The 23679-nt window shown below is 44.3% G+C and overlaps 1 protein-coding gene across 17 annotated transcripts in view; it reads left to right on the plus strand.

Annotated features, from left to right (window-relative positions):
• Window positions 1–23679, plus strand: part of PMFBP1 (polyamine modulated factor 1 binding protein 1) — a 262936-nt gene that overhangs the window by 167858 nt on the left and 71399 nt on the right. For 4 of the 17 annotated variants that reach the window (XM_077984485.1, XM_077984486.1, XM_077984487.1 and 1 more), the window contains one exon: window positions 14600–14711. The exons of 9 other annotated variants lie outside the window; for them this stretch is intronic. In XM_077984485.1, the coding sequence (XP_077840611.1) occupies window positions 14600–14711 (112 nt within the window). Of the gene's footprint in view, window positions 1–6508; window positions 6657–14599; window positions 14724–23679 lie in introns of all 17 variants that reach the window. 4 more of the 17 variants (XM_077984489.1, XM_077984497.1, XM_077984491.1 and 1 more) reach the window with 2 other exon arrangements.

Consider the following 23679-nt stretch of genomic DNA (forward strand, 5'->3'; position numbering starts at 1 on the left):
CCATCTGACCCGCCATTCCAGCGTAGCTACCGAGACAAAATGGAGCTCCAGGCCATTGGAGCCACAGGGCTGCCTTCCTCAGAAAGCTTGTATTCCTTCCAACTGTGAAACATATAGTATGGGAAGGACTCATCTTTTCCAATTTAAAATCCCCTTTCTACAGGCATATTTTTAAAATTTTGAGATCACATGCACTCTGGGTGAAAACACGATTCACGTGAAGTTCACTATAAAGCTTTTAGGAAGGTAAGCATTTCCTAGCCTCCTTTGCTATTGTTACTTTTAGCTACTGTCATCATTGCCATGTTGAGTTCAGCTAAAAGCAGTGTGATAGGAAGCGATGATTAACAGTGTGGACTCTCAAACCAAACTACCTGGATTTGAATCCCAGCTATACCACATACAAGCAATATGGCCTTGGGCAAGTCAGTTGACCTCCTGGGGCCTTAGCTTCATCATCTGCAATATAGAAATAACAATAATCACACCCATGGACTGTTGTGAGTTTCCCAGAAAGTGGTTAGATCAATGTAAATGCACATTACAAAGGCCGTATGCATTTCAGCTATTATCGCATTGCTCCTGATGGTGAGCTACCAGCTGTATCAGAATTGACTCACCTGTGGAGCTGCCTTCCTGGAATGCTGATGTCATGGCCATGAGTGAGCATCCCAGTGTTCCTCCAAATCTTGGCTCACCTACAAAAGCTGTCAAGAGGTGCAGGTCACAGAGGCTCCCGACCACAATGTGCCTTTGGTTCTATTTGTCAAACATCCTATGAGGACTGTCACATACATTATCTCATTTCAACTTCTCACCAACCCATAAAATGAAACAGAGACTCAGAGAGACCTTGCCCAAGTCTCACAGCCAGAATGTGAGCCCAGATCTAACTGTACATTTAACTCATTCCTCTGCCTCTGTCCTGTCTCTGCCAGACCTTCCCAAGTCACTCTCGCTCACTTTCCCAAACCCCCAGCCCATTTCCCAATAGCAAGCAATTATCTAGTCAGGACATTCATTCATTTTCAGTGGGCCCTAAGTGAAGCAAAACAAAGCGGTGAGGTTTCTCTCTGGCTCTGTGTGTGTGTTTGTTGTATTTGGAGCTTCTACTTTCGTAGACAGTGACCCTAGAGCAGTAGAACAGGAAGAGACAGAGGCCCTCAGAGCACTTGATGCTTCTAGAATGTACCTGCTTACGTTATGCCAAGGGCATCAAGGGTGATGGGCTGTGCTGAATTCTGTGGATAAGAATATGAGTGCGCAGCAGAGTGGACCAAAGCGTAGTTGATGATCTCCAAGAACTCTATGAAAGAGATGACTATAAACAAAAGGGCCCTGCATGTGTGCTCTAGGAACCTCATGAAAGGAGGCCACTCTGCAGCCAGGTGACCATATATGTGCACTAAAAGTGTGTGCCATGCTCCGTCTTGGCATCATTATCCTAGTTCTGTCCTGGCATCATACCCTTTTGTATGTGTATGGAGAGCTAGCAAAGTGGCCAGGCCTGGGGTGTGTTGAAGTCACCCTACCCACAGCAGTCCAGGGTGCTCACAGGGGCTGTTTGCACTCTTGCTGTCCAGCTGCAATTGGACACACACATGTGGTGGCTGTAGGAGATGCCACAGAGCAGGACAAATGTCCTCATGAGAAACTCATTATGCTCTCCAAAAGGAGCTATCCATTCAGGGCCAATCGGTAGCAGGAGGCTGCTCGACACAAGGCCAACCACCCTTCTAGCAATGTGCTGCCTCATGCTGCCACAGCACCACACCAATACATCAGCACTTCGGAGTGCAAGCAGCAGGCTGATCACTTTTAGAAATTAGGGAAAAGAGTATTTGAGAGCTGCTCGTCCATTTTTAAAGCTTCCCCATGAAGCTTCCACATCTCTGTCTTTCTCCTGCACTGTAAGGCCCTGGTCCTGGGCCAGAAAGTCAGAGTCACAGCCTAGACACACTGAAGATGGCATCCAGAGTGTCCTGGCCTGTCATCCTGTCCATGGCAGAATGAGTAGTTAGTACATAGGGACTGTGTGCCCGCCAGGCTAGGATGCGATTTGATGGCGCACTCTCCAGTATGGCAGCCAGTAACCTCAGTGGCTGCTTGGATTTAAATTAATTAAAATTAAATAAAAGTTAAAATTCCATTCCTCAGCCATACTGGCCACATTTCAAATGCTCAATAGTCACCTGTGGTTAGGGGCTACCTCACTGGACAGATAGAACATCTCCATCATCACAGAAAGTTTTGTTGGGTGGTAGCAGCACCATCATTGGCACCAGTGCCATCATTTAAACTGGCATGAGGTCTTTGAAAGGCCAAAATCCACATGGAGGAAAATGAAAAATGATATATCAAGTCCTAGGTGGGGAGCACAGCTACCTGTACATGCTTTCCTCCACTCATTCATTTGTGTCAGGAATGTCATCGTATACCTGTATACATAAGGCACACCAGTGTTGACATACTCAGGACCTGCCAAAATGATCCAGACTGTGCTCCTGCTCTTAAAGGACTAACCATTTGGTTCAGGAGATAAGAAATATGCACAATGGCCAGGTGTGGTGGCTCAGGCCTGTAATCCCAGCACTTTGGGATGCCAAAGCAGGCAGATTGCTTGAGCCCAGGAGTTTCAGACCAGCCTGGGCAACATAGTAAAACCCTATCTTCACCAAAAAAAACTAGCAAGGTGTATTGGTGCACGCCCCATCTCTAAAAATAAAATAAAAGTATTCCCCACAACTCAAAAGGCTGAGGCAAGACAATCACTTGAGCCCAGGATGTTGAGGCTGCAGTGAGCCAAGATCCTGCCACTGCACTCCAGCCTGGGCAACAGAGCAAGACCCTGTCTCAAAAAAAAAAAAAAATGTGCACAAGTAACAGTAACACAAGAAGAAAGTGATCATTTCATCATAAGAGAAGTATGCTGAGTGCTCACAGAGTTCAGACAAGAAAAATCTGCTTCCAGCTCAGGAAAAGGAGTAGCTTTCAAAGGAGAAACATGGAAGTGGAAGAAAAACTATCCCAAGCAGCGGGAAGGACATGAGCATGGCACAGAGGCAGACAGGGTCCTCCCTGGCAGAATGGTGGCCCTCCTCCCGGAAACATCCAGCCTGAGGCTGAGGTAGGACCCCTGCTGACTGACGGATTACCTCAGTGCACCTTGCTCAGCAGTGGGGGATTAATGTCCTAGCCCAATTGCCCTCTGTTTTGATTAAGGGTCAGTCATAAGGAAGTCGTAGGGAATTCACTTTAGCAAGTGAAAGAGGGGTATTAAATGACTTACAAAATTACCAGGAGAGCTGAAGAAATAGACGCTAGATTGAGCTTTCAGGAGTGGCTTGGAACACCAGGGCACCGAGGAAACTGCTGCCTCGGTGGTGATCAGGAAGCCACCAAGATAAGGAAGTGGTATAATTAGAAAGTGGCCACCATCCGTACTTGCCACAGAAAACCCTAACACAATCGTGATGGTGCAGCCAGAGAAGCAGCAGCCCCAAAAACACGAGCTCTGACTCACTTCCCCTTCCACATTTCATCCGGGCACACCTGACTGGCAGAACTTAAATCACATCCAGAGCCCCAGGGAGAAACGCATCTGAAAAATAGAAAAGAATGTGGAAAACAATGGTTGCTGGTTTTCCAGACTCCAAAGTATGGGAAGGAACATTGGAAAAGTGGAAATCCATTTCACCTCCAACCTGTCACACCCTCCTACGTACCAGTGGTGGGGGATTAAGTGACCAGTCATACTCCAGGGTGATTAGAGCAACTTTCAAAGGTGAGAACCTGAAATGTTTTCTGCTAAAAGCAAAAATCAGGAGACAACGCTCATATAAATGCATTAACAAGAAAGAAAAGTGTGGAAAATATTTGAAGGAGACTGGGTGCCATTTAGAAACCCAAGGTTCCAGAACTGGGCAACCTCTTTGTTTCAATGCAGCCGCTGTGCTTCCTAGCTTTTCGCAAAGAACTGCAAGAATCAGCAGGTTTTACAACACCCTAGACAGCCACACACTGTAAGGACTGAGGGAGGCCACGGGTGGGGTGAATTTCCAAGTCTGAAAAATACCAGGGAAGCCAAAGAAACAGACACTAGCTTGAGCTTTCAGGAGTGACTCTGAACGTCGGCACCCAGCTCTTGGTTTTGTTTGTCATACCAGTCCCTGCTGAGGAAAGCAAACAGCAGGTAACTGTAGAACACACCTGTCTATAGCAGCTGTTTGATGTTAGTAGGCTTTGATTGTCAACCAAGCAATTTGCTTAGGATTTGGAAACAAAGGAAGGAGATTGTCAAAAGCCCGAGGAGCAGGTGACATGCAGCATGCCTATGTGCTCCCAGCAGTCAGGAGGAGGATGCGTGAGCAAGAGATTGGCACCAGAGCTAGTGCAGTTTGGGGAAGTGACAGCCTCCTACAGGGCAATAATGGGATCTCTGCAATAAAGTGCCAACTTCCTATCCCAATAAAATGTTGATGTCAGCAGAGACCACACTACACGCGAACGAGTCTAACCAGTGTCGGGGTGGGACCTAGGGAGGAAAATTGTTCAATTCTTAGTATGGTTAGAGAAAAACGTCAGGGCCAGGCACAGCGGTTCATGCCTGTAATCCCAGCACTTTGGGAGGCGAAGGAGGAAGCATGGCTTGAGCCCAGGAGTTCAAGACCAGCCTGGGCAACAGAGCAAGACCCCATCTCTAAAAATAAAATAAAATTTAAAAAAGAAATACATCAGTGAGGAGTCCATGAAGGATGCCAGCCAGAATGACTTATAGGTCATAGTGACTAATCTATAGTCTATTGTGATTGAGAAGTGAATCAACCCTGCTGATTCTCGCAGTTCTTTGGACACTGAGGAGTGTCTAAACCGAACTGCCCTTTAAGATCCAGCTCCAGTCCCAAGTCGAGTAATTCACTCACTGATTCATTCATTCAAGGGTCTCTACTCAGCACCTTTTGTGTACAAGATATACAATGAACCGTGCTAGTCATGGTGTCCACAGGGAGATGAATGAAAGTAATTTCTCTCTAATATGGTAGGACATGAATAAATAACTCTAGTACAAAGTAGCAAGTGAAATAAAGTAATGTGAAAATTCCAGGATAGGACAGTTACTTCAGTTTGGTGGAGGAAAATGAGAAGGATCTGGGAGGCCTTCCTGGAGGAGGAAGTGGTCTTGGTGAATGCCTCGTGGAATTTGTTGCTTTCAATATATCTGATCTTTTCATTTATATCTGACTTAAATAATGGGCTTTGAAAGTATTTTTTAATGAATCAAGATAATGTATATAAAGAAAGGTGTTTAACCATATAGTGGGTAATTAATCAATATTAGCCCTTTTCTGGGATGGAAATGGGCCCAGAGGGAAAGGTAAATGTTGTGGTTGAATATAAGTGGGAAATGCACTGCAGTGCCTTGAGCTACTTCAGTGTTAAAGGATTGGGATTGGCAGCTTTACTGGAGTTCTGTGTTATTTGTTTTGGAGCCAGGCCCTTCTGTAACCTGGGAAAGTGTTCCCCATCGTATTCTAGACAATTACTCTGAGCATCTCTGTTTGTTTCTAACTATGATATTCAGAAGAGGCATACAGGATTTTAACTGAATTGAAAACAAGATGTAATGTGGGAAGTATTGGAGATGTAATAACTGTTGGGAATGAGGGAATATATAATGAAAATGTGGACATAGTTCCTGTAACTTTTGCACCTTTCAAACTCCAATTGAAATTTAAATCAAAAATGCATTATTCTGAGGATAATTGTTCAGCATAAAATTATGAACTCAAATTAGTATCTCATCACCCTCTCAAAGGAAAGCCTGAGAACCAAGGACGTAGAACCAAATTTTAGCTTTCCCATCGGACCCCTCCAGGTCAGTGTTAAAGCATTGTTGGGGGAGGGGGGAAGAACTGGGAAAGCAATGGTGTGGTCACACATTATGCATCTGCACCAGTCTTGAGAGCTCTGCAAATCTGTCCCATAGGTGGGGTGGGGACGAGGAACTAATCAGGCTGTGAAACAATAAATGGGGAAACGCTGAGTAGACAATTGTCCAAGCAGAGAGCCATAACCAGGCTAAAGCACTCAGGGACCCCCCACGGCCAGTCTCTGTGGATGTCACCAGCAGCATACACAGCAAGCAACTCCCTTTCTCCCCTGGCAGCACTGGACCAGGGGTCCTAAGATCTAGATCTTGTCCTTACTCTGTGTGATTCTATTCTAGCCCCGACCTTTCTAGATCCAAATTGTCTCATCTTTAAAATGCACCTACCTACATCACAGGGTTGCCATGCAGTTGAAATAAGGTAATAGTTATGAAAGTACTTTGAAAAGCTGTAAGAATTGTAATAATGTTATTCCTTGACTGTAGATTAACGAACGTAATAAAATTGCTATTGCAGATATTAGCATAATAGCACAGATTGTCCTTCCCTTTAATGAAATTCATCAGGAATAAAATGCTCCTGCTTTTTCCTGACATTCTCTCACTGTCTTTCCTCTGTAGGAGGCCATGAGGCTCAGTGGTCTCCAGAAATGTACCTCTGTGTGTGGAAATGTTCCAGAAGGCCACTCTGTCTACAGGGCCATTGCTTCACTGCAGATTAGATGTCCTCCCAGAACCTTCCAGGGCACTAATGGCCTAAACAGCTCTGGTAAGAGGATCAGCAAGTATTTTAGACTAGTAAATGTGGAAATTCTGCTCCAGTATAAATCAAACCAATTTCGATTAGAAAATATACTCTGTTTCCTGAACAGCTGGACAGTTTACTCTGCCAGTTAAAGGACAGTGCTTCGCCCATCCTAGCCAGAGGGAGCTTGCGCTGGGTTGAAGTCCCTGATAGGAGTCAGAGGGCTGGCTCTACCTGAAGTCACCCTGCTCCCCTGCTCTGGGGACAGGTGACAATAGATTGAGCCTGTTTGGCAAAGGCTGCTCAGAGGCTCCATCCCAGCAGGGCGGGCACAGAGCCTTGTGTGCTACCCACAGCTTGCTGTGTAGTTTTCTCCCTCCAGATCCCAATGTCACACTCAAACTGCTGACATAAAATTCACCACAACGCTTCCCTTCATTTCCTCTCAGGCTGCTTTTCACTCCCAGGCTCCATGAAGATTTCCATAGTTACCAAGCTCTCTATGTAGAGTCAGCTCTGACCACCAGCAGCCCCATCCTAATTCCACGCTGCCATTCCCTCTCTTCTTGACTTCTCTCCACATTTCCTATTCCAGTGCAGCATTAGAACAATGGCTTGGTACTAGCTGAGTAAGTGATTTGCAACTACGTTTCCCCCTCCCACTAGAGGAACCAACCTGCTAAAGGAAGTCACTGCAGAAAATAACCCCCCCCCTTTTTTTTCTCTGAAAAGAGCTTTCCAATAATCTCCCTACCTTTTTTTTTTTTTTTTTTTTTGAGATGGAGTCTTGCTCTGTCTCCCAGGCTGGAGTACAGTGGCATGATCTTGGCTCACTGCAACCTCCACCTCCTGGGTTCAAGCGATTCTCCTGCCTCAGCCTCCCAAGTAGCTGGGACTACAGGCATGCACCACCATGCCAAGCTAATTTTTGTCTTTTTAGTAGAGACAGGGTTTCACCATGTTAGCCGGGCTGGTCTTGAACTACTGACCTCAGGCGATGCGCCTGCCTCGGCCTCCCAAAATGCTGGGATTACAGGTGTGAGCCACTGTGCCCGGCCACATTTTTAATTTTCCTTTTGCATGACCTTCAACATGGACTTTCTGAGAACTGGGCTCTGCATTGTCTTCATTTAGCTCTTCAAGCAGGTCTTTCGTCTTCTTAAAAGTGACATTCATAAAGCAGGGAGGTCAATGGAAGGCTAGGGCCATGCAAAGGCTGTCAGCCACGGAAGATGCTGCCCCCTGCCTCAGAACACAGGCGGACTGCTGACAACACCTGAACCGGCAGGGGAGAGGTGACCTTGGGTTGGAAACAAAGGGCTGAGCCCTGGAAGCATGCTTCCTAGTTCCCTGCAACAACACAGCCACTCACCCTAGGCAGCGCAAGAGCACAGAAAACAAAGCCTCATTTGGCATCTCTGATATCATCTTTGGAAGTGAATAAGACAAATAACTTAAAAGGTGCAGGGGAGATCGATGACGCTGCTAACTTGAGACTGTCCATATGAGAGGTTCTGATTTATCAGCCTTCATAGGAGCTGATAAGCTCTTGAAATGAGTGTTCTGTGATCGGCGGCCGTACCTCCTGGTAGTCTGTGTTGCTCTCCTGGTTGGGGTGGGTGGGGGTGGAGGGAATGTGACTGTGACAGGGACTGAAAATACACACTATGATTCCATCATTCACTGATCCACAGGCTTGCCTTATTATGATGGGGCTGTTAATTGTGTCATCTCCAGGTATAGCCCAAAACTGGTGGGAATTATATTTCAGCACAGGTTTGGGGTGGGGGGAGAAAAAACTACTGCTAAAAGTGGAGACCTGTCATTTTTTAATTGGTATTATTATGAAAGCTGTGTTGCTTGCATTAGCAGACGGAGTCAGAGAAACCGTGCAGCCATTCGGAAAGGAGGAGGGCAACTCTCCCCAGGGCAGGGAGATGTGCGGGATCCAGCAGGGAGAAGGAAGCTATTATTTAAAATAAGAATAAGAAAATAGAGCTGTAAAGTGGGTGAGTAGCCCTGCTGAATATTGGTGCTGAACAGTGTCTGAGAGCACTGGCTGGGACTGCCTGAGTAAGATTAAAATCTGCAGGGAAATTTTGTTCCTTAGCACTGGCAGAAATTAGGAATAAATTCAATTGCATTCTGCACAATAGCTGGAAGCGATTGAGGTTAAGTGGCCCCGCTCTCTGATGTGTTAGTATTACTGAGCACTCTCCGCTCACGTGACTCGGTGCGAGCTGCTCTTGGAACACGTCGCCATGGCAACTGATGATTTCTATTACAGTACATTCAAGTTCACATTCTAGGCCTGTCATACGCTTGGAAATTTCCAGTTAAAATATTTATTTATGAAAAAGGCGAAAAGAAAAGAAAAGCCACCCCCAGACTCTTTCAGGGATAGAAAACAAAAAGGTGCCCCCAACGAAGAATGATTTATCTGCCGACAAGAAGGGAATGCTGCGTTTTCACTCAGCTGTTGCCGCCAAACAAAACATGTGCCATGGGGTGGCCAACTTTGTCAGGGAGGTGACAAGTTGGAATCTCAGCTGCTGTGGTTCGGTGTGCAGATGTGATATCGCACTGGATGCAGAGTGACAGAAGTGGCCCTAAAAACCTGCAGAGCAGAGTCTCCATTTGACCCTCTGAGGCACATGGCTCCAATTTCAGCTTCTCGCTGAGGTTCTGCACTTCATCTTAGTCAATCCTCAGCAGGGAGAGAGCTGCACTCTCCCCTCAGCCACAAAGAAGGGGTGGAGGGAGCTCTCACTGGGTGGGTCAATATTCTGGGGTCCCTGGGGATTCCAAGGCTGACCCCAGTGGAGGAGGAGGGCAGACGGGGACATAACGTGGCAGACTGCTCTCTCGAGGAAGTCATAACCTTGTCCATGACAGAGTTCCATATGGCTTTCTCTGTACTCCTCCCAGACACTGCCCATGGAGCCCCAGGGACGCCCAGCCCTTTTAGGAAGACTACTATTTAAGTGTGTATATGCCCGCTGGCTTCTCCCTGGAGAAAGGCAGCCAAGGGTTAAACTAAACCTCTCCTGAGAAAGAAAGCATTATTTCTTCGCCATGCATGATGCAGGGAGGCTAACAAGGCCTCCTGGCTTCTCATACTCTTTTTCCCTTAGTCAAGCACATTAAATATGTTAATAAAAGATTCCCCAATGCTTTCTCTATCAGAAGCTTCCAGGTGGCTGCAATGACCATAGGTGCCCAATTACCTGGTGAGGGCGTCCCATGACTCACAGATGGTTCTTTTTCTGGCTATTAAAATCTCCGTGATCTTTTTTTGCATTGTGGCTTCTGTTGAGTCTGATAGGACTCATTCACTGGTTTGTAGCTGGAACCCACTTTGTACAGAGGGTCAGTGTTTCCTGGACTTGCTTGATCATAAGAGTCACTGGGCTGCTTGTTTAAAATGCGTATTCCCAAGGGGACCTCAGACCAACTGAGTCAGAGTCTCCAGGGCAGAGACCTGGGAATCTGTATTCTTATAATCAAGCAAATGTAAGTCACACTGCACTTGGATTGTGGAGCCTATCAGCAATATTAGAGCTATCTTTCAAAAATTATCTTGCTGACATACTCCTAATGTCTCTCTATAAGGCATTGGGCCAGGAGTCTTCTGGGAAATTCCTAACCATTATAGGTGCAGAATGGGACAAGAGATTGGGCAATATTAGAGTGGATTGATGGTTGTGGTCCTGAGATTCCCCAGTGGAGGCACGGATGAATTCAGTCTCGTTAATATGAATGTATTCTCTATGCAACCAAATAGTCATCCCCTATGTAAGAAAATAACTTCTTCAACTCAGATTAACCAATGTGCCTACCCAGCTGCTCCACAACAGGAGTGCTGTGCATGTAGAACAGATACCACTCTCTGGGGTGGGAATGAAATGCAGGGTTAGATTTTTAGTCCCACTCAGCAGCTTCACATATGAGGATTTACAAGACAGGTCTTATGTTTACTGATTGCTAACTGCACACGTCAGAGGTTGGGGGAGGCAGCATCAAAGATGGCAGTGTTAAAGAAAGAAACCCGGCCAGGGAAGTGCCTGTTCTGTACTACGGAGAAGACATCAAGCACAGAAGAAGCCCCCGTACCCGGTACTCTATTTGTCTAACACAAATGAATGTTGCCCGGACACACAACTCTTTGGAAGAATTCTAGATAAAGACTCTGGTGTCAATACCATTCGTATTGTTTTTTCTCCTGTATCTGGGAGCAGGAGGTGGGGTTGCTGAACTTTCAGTTGTTCTGTGGATCCAAAAGTGTGAGCATTCATGTAAGGTGGACTCAGGTGCACCTGGAGAAATTAGAGCAACCAGAGTTAGTTTCTGAATCAGTTCAAGAGTTTTTGAAAACTCCTCTCTCTCTCTCTCTCTCTCTCTCTCTCTCTCTCTCTGTCTCTCTCTGTCCGTCTGTCTCTCTCTGTCTGTCTGTGTCTCTCTCTCTCTCACACACACACACACAACATACACACACACACAACATACACACACACATTCTGTAAGCTCAGAGAGAGAGAGAGAGAGATTTAACACACTTACATGCTTTTCTAGAGTCCAGACTCATGGATACAGAAATGACTTTTTCAGATTCTGGAGTGGATTGCAGACCTGCGGGCCCTACTCAGCCAAGGAAAGGCAGGACCCCCAGCCCAGGATGGCCCTAGCCAAGCCTAGCTCAGGCTGCAGCCTTTGTGTGGGACAGCAGCATCACCTAGTGCTGCTGAGGTTTAAGTACAAGCTTTTCCCTGAGAGGGCTCCAATGTGATCAAACTGTAACAAGATCAATTAACCACATTAATGAATGAGAGTAGTAGTACATACAGCAATCCCAAACTGGAGACAACATCCAGGTCCGTTTTTTACTTAGCTTGGAATGTATTCAGTGACTCTGTAGCATTTGAGTTTTCCATAAAGTAACATAAAAGAGTGTATAGCTGGGCTCATGCAGGCAGGATGGATGGGGGAGGCAGGAGGGGTTAGCAAGGTTAAAGGGGGGCTGGGTTCTTGTGTCAGTTCAGGTCCTTCAAGAAGCAGATGCTGAGATGGCGTTAGAAGTGCAAGAGATTTAGTGAAAGATAAAGGGGAGAGGGAGCGGAAGCAGACAGGGAAAGCCATCAGACTTCAGTGCAGGTCTGACATCTGTGAAAAGGAGAGGGGGAAGGAAGGAAGATGAGGTAGGAGGAGACTCAGACTGCAGTGTGGCTCGGAGAACAGCTTGACCAGCCCAACAGGACAATCTGGTGCAAAGATCACCTATTGAGGAGTCCTGCACTGGCCAGAAAACATGGGCCCTGGTGCCATCGTTGCACCCAGTCATTGAGCGGAAGCTGCCCTGGAGACATTGACAACTGGAGGCTGTCCACTAAGTGCACTGCCTGGTGCAAGTTCTTTGTCAAGGGAGACCTGAACAGCAAGCCTTCACGGCTGCTGCAGACTGAAGGGAAGCTGTCTCAAATCACATATTTACCTGCAGATCCCCACATCCACGAACTGTCAAAAACAGAATGAAGGAACACTGTGGATTGATGCATCTAAACTGATGAGTGCAAAATCTAGCACTTGTTCTCATGCCATTAACTAATGTAAGCCAGAAAGAGGAACTCCTGAGCAGCCTTTATTAAGCATGGATTTTTATTTTTTATTTTTATTTTTTAATTTTTATTTTATTTTTTATTTTATTTTATGTTTTTGAGATGGAGTCTTGCTCTGTCACCCAGGCTGGAGTGCAGTGGCACAATCTCAGCTCACTGCAACCTCTGCCTCCCGGGTTCATGCCATTCTCCTGCCTCAGCCTCCTGCGTAGCTGGGACTACAGGTACCCGCCACCATGCCCGGCTAATTTTTTGTATCGTTAGTAGAGACGTGGTTTCACCATGTTAGCCAGGATGGTCTCAATCTCCTAACCTCGTGATCCGCCCGTCTCAGCCTCCCAAAGTGCTGGAATTACAGGTGTGAGCCACCACGCCCGGCCAAGTATGGATTTTTAAACAGCAAGTGGCCTGCCTTCTGAGGTGTGTTCTCTGCCCAGGAAACCAAGTTTAATGTCAACAACCTGGAACACCAACAGTGCCTTAGCTGCTTTGTCGAGGATGGATTTGGGTCTGAAAATGTCTATATCCTGCCCAAAGCATGAACAGTGACCTCACATCTCTACCAATTCTCTCCCTCCCATGAATGGTCTTTGATACTAGTGACCACAAGATACCACTGCCCAGATGATATGACCTGATCTCTGCATTTAAAAACATTAAGGAACTTGCTCAAGCTCAGAGATTTTCAGAAATCCAATTTGGGTGAATTAAGAAATGCAGATAGCACTACAGGCAAGGGCACAAAGTTTTCAAATAACAGTTAAGCCACAAAGGCCTAGGATGCCTTGAATAAAAAATGTAATGAACTACTTAACAAAGAATCTTGAAAAGATCTAAGGGTGGAAGAAAGCCCACTGCGGAAATAGAAAAAGGATGAGGAAGAGCCAAAAAAAGAAAGAAAGAAAAAAAAAAAAATATATATATATATATATATATATATAAAATGTGCAACTCTTTTTTTTTTTTTTTTTTTTTTTGAGACGGAGTCTCGCTGTGTCTCCCAGGCTGGAGTGCAGTGGCGTGATCTCGGCTCACTGCAAGCTCCGCCTCCCGGGTTCACGCCATTCTCCCGCCTCAGCCTCCCAAGTAGCTGGGACTACAGGCGCCCGCCACCACGCCCTGCTAGTTTTTTGTATTTTTAGTAGAGACGGGGTTTCACCATGTTAGCCAGGATGGTCTCGATCTCCTGACCTCGTGATCCACCCGCCTCGGCCTCCCAAAGTGCTGGGATTACAGGCTTGAGCCACCGCGCCCGGCCTAATGTGCAACTCTTTCTAAGGCTCATGGAGGAAAGAAAGATAAGAGCAGCCGCAGAGAAAGCAGAATGAGTTAACACCGCCAAAGGGTTCAGGGCAAGAAAAACCGGGCTGGGGAGGAGGAAGCCTGGCAATGAAGTGGCTGAACTAATAAATGAGAAGGGGAGTGAAATTCACAGTGACTCTGAGTGGCAGAGATACCAAGCTGCTCTTTTAAACTAGACTTTAACAAGAAACATAAAGAAAGGGAGCATAGATAATTAGGAACTAATTAAGACTTTTAAATATAGATGTTGAAATAAACCAGGTAAGGGAATACTTGAAAACATGGTACAATATGTAAATCAGCAGGTCCAGAGAATGCACATTCCCCAACCGTAAGAGAATTAGATAATGAACTTGCTGAACTACTGACCATTATTTTCAAACGCTTCAAGAGACCAGAGGACTATAAAATGAAAATATTTGACCAGTCTTTTACCAAATTTAAAAAAAAAAAAAAAGCAGGCTTGATAATTACCATACCTGCCACTATAGACTCTTCCCACCTCATGGGGAGGTTGTAATGACAAATGGAACTAGAAATATTAACCCACCCTGTGGAAAACACTGGGAGGTGTGCTTAGCTAGCAGTGGTATGTATGGGCCATACTGATAGACTGGAGCCGGGCACATATGATTGGGGTAATACAGATGTTTGAATTTTTGTTCAATAGAATGCATTTGGGGGTTGTATAATTGTATTTCTTTTTTTTTTTTCCACACTGATAGAAAGTCAGTTTGCATCCCCAGAGAGCACAGCAAGGGAGAAAAGGTCTTCATAGTAGGTATCAATCTATGATTTTAAATTTTCCATCCACAGATGCATAATGGAGTATAGCTCACATCAAAAATCTCCAAGCTTTCTCTTTAATAGACTAGTACAAGCTATTTTTCATTTTCATAAAATAATGCATTACTCTTCTAGAAAGACAAAAAATACAGATAAGCAATAATGATAATCACCTAAAATATTGTCCCTGTTTATACGATTTGGTGTTTTTGCATTCACAATTTTTTTCATATATATAAATTTATTTATTTGTTTATTTATTTATAGAGACAGAATCTCACTGTGTCACTCAGGCTGGAATGCAGTGGCACCATCATGGCTCACTGCAGCCTCAAACTCATGGGCTCAAGCAATCCTCCCACCTCAGCCTCTTGAGCAGGTAGGACTACAGGTGTGCATCATTCTACCGGGTAATTTTTTTTATTTTATTGTACAGACAGTCTCAGTCTGTTGCCCAGGCTGGTCTCGAACTCCTGGCCTCAAGTGATCTTCTCGCCGTAACCTCCCATAGTGCTGGGATTACAGGTGCAACCTACCATGCCTGGCCAGAAGTTATTTTTATAAAAATTAAAATGGTCCTCCATATAGGATGATCCATATAACTGTTGTTATTATATAATTGTTATGTATTATATAGCTGCTTTTTTCCCACTCACTATAACATGCACATTCTTTCATCATTTTAAATCACTGCATAGTTATTTAACCAATAACTTTTGGACATTTAGATTATGTCTTCTTTTTCTTTTTCTTTTTCTTTTGTTTTTTTTTGTTTGTTTGTTTGTTTTTTCAGACGGAGTCTCCCTCTGTCACCCAGGCTGGAGTACGGTGGCATGATCTCGGCTCACTGCAACTTCCGCCTCCTGGGTTCAAGTGATTCCCATGCCTCAGCCTCCCGAGTAGCTGGGACTATAGGCATGCACCACCACACCTGGCTAATTTTTTGTATTTTAGTAGAGACGGAGTTTCACCATGTTGGCCAGGATGGTCTCGATCTCCTGATCTGCCTGCCTCGGCCTCCCAAAGTTCTGGGATTACAGGCTTAAGTCACCACACCTGGCCCTGCAGTTAACATCCTTAAACAAACATCTTTGTATACTTATTTTCTTCTTCCCTTAGAATAAAATCCTGTAAGGGGTATTGCTTAGCCAATTGTATTTTTTTAAGGACTTTTGTTCCATCCATATTGCTAAATTACTTTCAAGAAAAAAAGGCAATTCACACTCTACAAACAGTACATGAAGCTGCCGGTTCCCTTCTATGTGCACCAACTAGATTTAATAAATTTTAAAATTTTAATAAAATTTAATACATTTAATAAAATTTTAAATTTCTCAGTACAATAACATATTTAGTATCCTCTAACAGTTGAATTGAGACCATTAGGTGAAACAAAACAGCTGAGAATGTGCGTATTTTCTAAAGTAACATGAAACTATTTGAGGGAATTCTGTCTCTCTCTCCTCTCAAACGTGTGTGTCTCTTCTTCCCTGTCTATTCTTCCCTCACTCCCTCCCTCCATCTCCCTCTCTCTCCTTCCCTCCCTCCTCTTAGGAGGATACATATGTGATATAAATATTTTTTAATCACAGATAAATAATAAACACAAAATTCAGGGGAGGGACAGGGGTCAGAGGAATGCCACAAGGAGAAACACTCAGAAGCCACATGTTGGTAATGTTTCAGCTCGCAGGGGATCACACACATGCATTTGATCATTCTGCTTCATGACTTATGTATATGCTGTAAGCATCTGAATGTATTAGCTACAGAGTGGGGATTATGCATTGCACACTCAGTAGTTAGCAAATTTCATTTTCCAATATGTAAAATCGTGTTCTCACGTCCCCAGAGTGGAAGCAGTTTTTCAGTGCTAAAACCAGGCCCAATACCTTACTAGCTGGGTGCCTGCCAGGACAGAGCCTCTCCAGAGGATTCCAGAATTCCCCAGAGAGGTGGCCATGCCCTCATACCTCAAGTGGAGAATTCCTCCCTACTGGATAACCAGGAATGGAGAAAAATGAACCAGAACATACAATAGATACAACTTCTCTGGGAATTACCTCAGGCTCAGGGCTATGACCTTACCCATTCTCATGTACTTTTCTAAAAATAGATCCCCAATTCTGGTAAACTGTTGAAGGAAAATAGCCTATTTTTAAAGGAGAGCTCCTAAATAGCTAAATCATTTTGCTTAAGCAATGAGCCAAGTCGCTTCTAATGAGGTTATAGCATTACTGGAAATAAGATATATATTTAAATAAATAGTCCATACATTGCTCCAATAAATCACTTGAAAAATATTCTCGAATGTACTAAATGTATTTTTAGTGGCATGTGCCTGACCTTTCTGGAAGAAGAAAGATAATGCTAGAACATTTTGAGAATAAACATTTATCCAAATTAGTAGGCAAGACACTAGTAAAATTGTTCTACATTTTTTTAACACCTTTAACTATACCCTATGCTTCAGAAACAATTTATTTTTCCCACCTTTAATAAACTACAGAATCTGTCTGTAAAGTAGCAGGAATACAGGAGCAGAAAGTTTTTTGATGACCCAGTGAGAAATCCTATAATGGCCCTATTACCTCAAGGCCTTGGGCAGGATGGATGCATGTATTTGCAACATTTCCTGAAATGACTTGCAGGCCATAAAATTTTCATTTTTTATGACTGTATTTCCAAGTGTTTTAAAATCAGTGCGATGTTCTTTTTTCATAATATTCACAATAAAAAATGTAAATAAGACCCATTTATTCATTCAACAAACACACTGAGAACCTTCTCTTTGCCTAGTACTCCATTAAGGAAGCGTAGGTCTTCCCCTCAAAGTCCTCACGATCTAAGGTCTCCTGTAAAGCTTCCTGTGTTAAACCTGCAACTGCACCTTTAATGTTATGCTTCACTGCCTGAAAGAGATAATAATTACATTGTGCCCCAAAGAGTATGTGCTCAGATTGAGGTGTGCCAGAGAGAAGTTCTGAGTCTCGATCTTCTTCATCCGGTCTGCCTCCCCAACCCCACTTCTCTCTCACCCCATCAACTCTCTGCTCTCGCGCCTGCCTCTGACCCTAAGCTAGGCTCACTCTCTTCCCTTCCATCCCATTTCACTCCCTCTCTATCTCTCCCTTTCCCTTTCTTTCCTCTCTCTCCCCTCTTCCCTTTATTATATCTATATTATGTCTTCTAGAAAGACATTCACACCACTCTCTCCTCCCATCAGTTCTTCATCAGTAAGTGTAACTGCAGTCCTCTGTTCTACCCACCCTGTGTTCACTAAGGTCAGCAGCAAAATCGCCTTTGCAAAGATTATGACAGTGAGAGAAATCAAGCATGGCTGAATCCATCTTGCCTCTAGCTTCATGGGCTGGCTGTCCACACTCATTCCTGGATATAGACCAAGCTAACCAGGGAGGAATTTTGTTTATGGTTGAACTTTGAAGCAATGATGATAATACTCTCTCCCTAAAACTAACCCCCTCCTTGCTCAGGGACTGAATAAAACTAACGAAAGGTCAGGAGATTAGGATTATGGGAGGAGCCTGAATTCTACTTAAAATGTAGGCATAGTTTCTATAATCCCTTACTGCTTAGGAGTCATGTAGCAAGAGGTCACAAGATTTGTGACTTCCCCAATTGTTCATATAGATAACGTTGCTAGCGTAGAACCTAAGATTGGTTTTTTGAGATGTTTTTCAGACTTTTTCAGTCTAGCAACTGCCTGCCTGCCTGCCAAGACCCATGACTCATGACTCAACCAGTCCCATGGCCCTCACCCAGAGGCAGACTCCGTGCACAAGGACCATTTTCTACACCCCTACGATTTTATCCTCAACTAATCAGCAGCATCCATTCCCTAGCCTCCTACCCACCAAATTATCCATTAAAAACCCTACCCTCTGAGTTATATGGAGACTGATTTAAGTAATAACTGTCTTCCATGTGATGAGCCTAGCATTAATTAAACTCTTTCTTTACTGCAATACCATGGTCTCAGTGAACTGGTCTTATCTTTGCAGCAGGTAGGAAGAACCCTTTGGTCTATTACAGCAGAGGCTCCTAATCTCCAAAAGAATGGCTTGGTTTTCCTCATCTTACTCGAACTTCTGTAGCAGCTGATACTGTGGACTCTGCCATAATTTATCTTCCTTCTCCCCTTTGGAGAGGCCCCTCCTCTGGTTTTCCTTCTGTGAGCTCCTTCTCAGCCCTCTTTGCCAGTTCTTTTTCTCTGCCCATTCCTCCAAGATTGGCACTCACACCCAAGCCAGCATCCCTTCTTATCCCACTGCTCTGACCACTGGATTTCTCCTTGTGGGCCACACGTGGTCACATATCAGTGCCCTTGAGCAAGCTTGTCCCTTTACCTGGAATGCTGTCCTTGATGTCCTCCTCTCACCTATTCCCCTTTTCTCTATCTGTCCAAATCCCATTCATCTTCCAGGGACTGGCTTAAAGGGACAGCAGCATGTGGTGGCTGAGGGCATGGACTCTGGAGCAAGATGGTGTGAGTTCAAGTCCTGGTTCTGCATTGATGAGCTGTGTAGCCTTGGGAACATTGCTTAACCTCTCTGTACATTAGTTTCCTCAACTATAGAATGAAAATAATAGTGTCAGCCTCTGGAGGTTATTGAGAGAATTAATGAGCTAATATTTGTAAAGTCCATAGAATGGTGCCTGGCACATCATAAGTACTATCTGTGTATTTGTTTAAAAAAAAAAAAAAAAAGTCAACACTAAAAGTACTTTCCAAATGCCCAAGCTTTTAATCATCCCCTACTGCCCGTTTGTCAACATGTGTTATACTTTTTAGATAAGTGCCTCCCCAGTGCACTCTGTGCTCCCTTGGTCAGGGACCCCGTCCTAGTTGCCTCTAAATCCTAGCCTGGCACAAGGCAGGTCTCCGCAAATGTCTGCTAAATAAGCAGGAGGTCATAACAGATGGGTTTTCCATGGCCGCTGAACTTAATAGCAAATTAGGGAGTATGGGCATAGAATTTCCTTGGGAACTATTTTGGCAGGGGTGGGGTTGGGGTAATGTTAGGCACCAGCGCTTTCCATTCCCACAACTTCTTCAGTCTGGTAAACTGATCAGCTGACAGGAGCCATAATCGTGCCAAGCCCAATTAATCCACACCAGAATGGCACACACTATACCTTTCTGTACCCCATCAGTTGAGTTTTATTTTCCATCCTTCATACCTGTTTCCTTCTCTGTGTGTACTTTATGAGCTTTATATTTAAAGCATGAAAAATCCAATAAAACAGGAAAACCACAATTCAACAGTGCTTTGTTCAAGAATATTCCTATTAAACAAGAAACTTTCCCAAGTAATGCGCTCAATCCACCCACCAGATGCCAGGGGGCAATAGGTGCTTAGGGAGAGGGTTAGGGAGCACGTAAGAGAGAAGAACGGTGCCCCTGGCCTTGGGAAGCTCTCAGTGCCATCTATGATTAGAATACACCATCCCCCTCCTAGGAAAGCATCTTTAGAAATCAAAGGTGTTCATAACCCACTAATGCATCTGTACCTTTAATTAGCCCAATCGAGCATATAACTCGGAAAAATAACCTCTTTTGCTCCTTTCAACTAATTTCTGAACACTTCATTTTCTAGTAAGCTTTCACTGCATAACAAGCAGTAATGAAATGACCAATATTAACCCATTGTTATATTAAACGAAATACGTCATTGGCTGATGGCATTCTATAGTCTTGGGGTTTGAAATGGGTTCTATCCTATGATGAAAACATTTGGTATTTGCCTAATGAGACCATTCTTGTACCTACAAAGGAAAAGAGACATTGTATTAAAACATTTCGTGTTAACGACAGCATGTTCAGCACTTTCTGCTCACAACCACATCTGTGGGTGAGGCAGGTTTCCCAATATTAAATGCTGTAGTTGGGCCCATATTCTTAGCAAGGTGTCTGATTGGCTACTCCCCAAATATAACTTAAATTGGCTTAAAATAGAACAATCACATGCTAACCCGGTAGCATTAGCAACTCTATTAACAGCCAATTTCACATCCACACCAGAGGGAGTAAAAGGTAATTTGCTCATTATCAACACCCTCCGGCAGTGGGAGGAAATGACTGTTCATCAAAAAGTATTTTCCAACATAACAATAGCAGTGCCCATATGTAAGCACCTCACTCTCCCTTCCCTTCCACGACTTGATCACTGAAGAACCACTACAGGAAAAGGACCTTGCAACATAAACAGGTTCGATAAAAGAAGTCTCACCACTCCCCCTCCAAAATCAGCCCTACCATCATCTCACCTTTACTCTTTAGGGTTACAAATGAAATGTTTGGCAAACCACCCTACAGGGTACGGGGTGGATTCCAATATAATATTAGATAATATCATGTAGACATTGTCTAGACCAAAAAATTCCCCATCCCTATGACTTGACCAGTACCCCAGACTGCTTTAACCCAATGACTTGAATGTGGACAGTTCTTGGAGCCCACTGTAACCAAATCTATAATCCGCCGACTCATCTAAGGATGGGAGATACTGGACCATTCAAAATTGTAGTATTGTCCTAATGATTATTTTAAATCTCATCCACTATCAGTCTTTATTTAGTAAATGTTTCTTCAGAAGTTAAGTTTCTTTGTTTGCTTTTATTTATTTATTTATTTATTTTGAGACGGAGTCTTACTCTGTCGCCCAACCTGGAGTACAGTGGCATGATCTTGGCTCATTGCAACCTCCACCTCCCAGGTTCAAGCAATTCTCCTGCCTCAGCCTCCCCAGTAGCTGGGATTACAGGCACATGCCACCACGCCCAGCTAACTTTTGTATTTTTAGTAGAGATGGGGTTTTGCCATGTTGGCCAGGCTTGTCTCGAACTCCTGACCTCAGGTGATCTGCCCACTGAGGCCTCCCAAAGTGCTGGGATTACAGATGTGAGCCACCGCGTCCAGCCTGTTTGCTTGCTTTTAATTGCTACTTAATAAACTTCTATAGATGTGTTTATATATTTGGATATAATATACTATTATGGTGACAAATTAAAGAAATAGATTTCACACCTATCACTCTGCTCAACTGCCTATTTTTTTTTTGAGACGGAGTCTCGCTCTGTCACCAGGGCTGGAGTGCAGTGGCTGGATCTCAGCTCACTGCAAGCTCCACCACCCGAGTTTAGGCCATTCTCCTGCCTCAGCCTCCCGAGTAGCTGGGACTATAGGCGCCCGCCACCTTGCCCGGCTAGTTTTTTCTATTTTTTAGTAGAGACGGGGTTTCACCGTGTTAGCCAGGTTGGTCTCGATCTCCTGACCTCGTGATCCGCCCGTCTCGGCCTCCCAAAGTGCTGGGATTACAAGCTTGAGCCACCGCACCCGGCCTCAACTGCCTATTTTTATTTGAGAAGAGTCATCTCCTAATTCCTGTCTAGCTTTCTAGGCCTTCTGCTGTGCTTCCTATCTCTGTCTATTCGATCTCCTACACACAGAGGTCAGGCTAATGTACATGAAGCAATTGTTGATGTGTCTCTCCCCAGCTCGAAAATCTTCAGGGCTCCCTGTTGCCTCTAGATAAATTTCAGACTCTGAATTCTAGCATCTACAGCTCTTCACATCCCAGCCTCTCCTTCTCTTCCAGCTTCAGCTTGAAAATTTCATTTCTCCTCAACTTAGAATATAGCCTATCTTCATCTGTCAGAATCAAAAGTAGGATCAAATGCAACTATCTCCATAAAATATTTCTTGACTATTTGAATAGAAGATGATCCACGGCACCTCTGAATAGCAGAAGACATTTGGAACATTCTGCAACTTCAAAGTAGATTACAGGGGGGCTTCTTCCAGAACTTGAAAATGAAAGAAAGGTTATTCTGGGAGAGATGAATCATACCCAGCGTCACCTTAGAGAGACAGGATAAATCTCAGATCTGCAAAATTTGACTGGACCAGAGTAGTGTATGTAAGAAAGAGCTTATCAATCTCATGATGCAGACAAGGGGGGAACATATAGTCCCAGAGGGAATGATGGGTGGACCCCTCCTCGCTCTGTCCAGGAGAGGGGGAGCTTCAGCCAACAGACTGATTTTATCAGCCCCAAGATCTTTGCTGTCTAAGATAGTTACAAGATGCTGTCCTAGTCAATTACAATTCAATATCAGATTATTTCGGTACCCCTTACTTCTGATTCTGTCACCCAAAACCCTCTTTGGCTTCTCATGTTGGTCTGCCTCTATAGAGAGTGTGTGCTGGTCATGTGGACTAAAAGTATTCCAGTTCCCATGACAGTGATCTCTTACTGTAAATTAGTTAATTTGGCTCTTCATTCTTTCAATAAATATTACTGATCATCTACTATGTGCCAGTTATTTCTCTACTTACTTCAGATAAGACGGTGAACAAAAATAATACAATCCCTTGATCTACGGACTTTGCAGTCTAGAGGGAGATACACACAAGTATGCCCACAATTCTTATATAATGTGAGGACTGCCCCGGTGGGGACATTCATATCGGGAAGGGAGCACATGCTTGGAGGAAGAACCCAGGCTTGGGGATTCAGAGAAGGCTTTGTAGAGGAAGTGATGTTTCCCTGAGTTCTGAAGAATCAGCTGGAGGTAACCCAAAGATGATGGGAGGAGAGAAATGGAATGATGCACATAGCCGTAGCACAAGCAGAATGGGCCAAGGACTGGGTGTGTGTCCAAGAAACTGAATATAGTTCAGTAGAGCTCTGGTGGAAAATGTAAAGAAGGGCAGGGAGGAGGGTCAGAAAACAGGACACAAGGCTGGGCGTGGTGGCTCATGCCTGTAATTCCAGCACTTTGGGAGGCCAAGCCAGATGGATCACTTGAGGTCAGGAGTTCAAACCAGCCTAGGCAACATGTTGAAACCCCTTATCTACTAAAAATACAAAAATTAGCCAAGCATTATGGCACACGGCCGTAGTCCCAGCTACTCGGGAAGCTGAGGCAGGAGAATCACTTGAACCTGGGAGGCAGAGTTGCAGTGAGCCGAGATTGCACCACTGCACCAGCCTGGGTGACAGAGCGAGACTCTGTCTCAAAAAAAAAAGAAAAAGAAAAAGAAAACAGGATGCAGATCAAGAAAGGCCTCTTAACCATTTAAGAGTCTGTACTTTACCTTGAGAGCAATGGATAATTATTAAAAGGCTTTAGGCAAGCAAATGACATGATCGTATCTCTAGTTGTTGGAGGAGTGGGCAGTAGTATTGGAGTTGAGGAGAAGAGGTCCAGTAGAAGATTAATTGGGAAAGTCCAATAGGCAGGACATGGTAAGTGATGGGATGAAGGGCCTGGGAGTTGAAGTGAGTGAGAGAGAGAGAAAGACAAAGAAGAATCAAGATGGT

This window comes from Macaca mulatta, chromosome 20 (genome assembly GCF_049350105.2).
Source record: "Macaca mulatta isolate MMU2019108-1 chromosome 20, T2T-MMU8v2.0, whole genome shotgun sequence".
NCBI classification, from domain to species: domain Eukaryota; kingdom Metazoa; phylum Chordata; class Mammalia; order Primates; family Cercopithecidae; genus Macaca; species Macaca mulatta.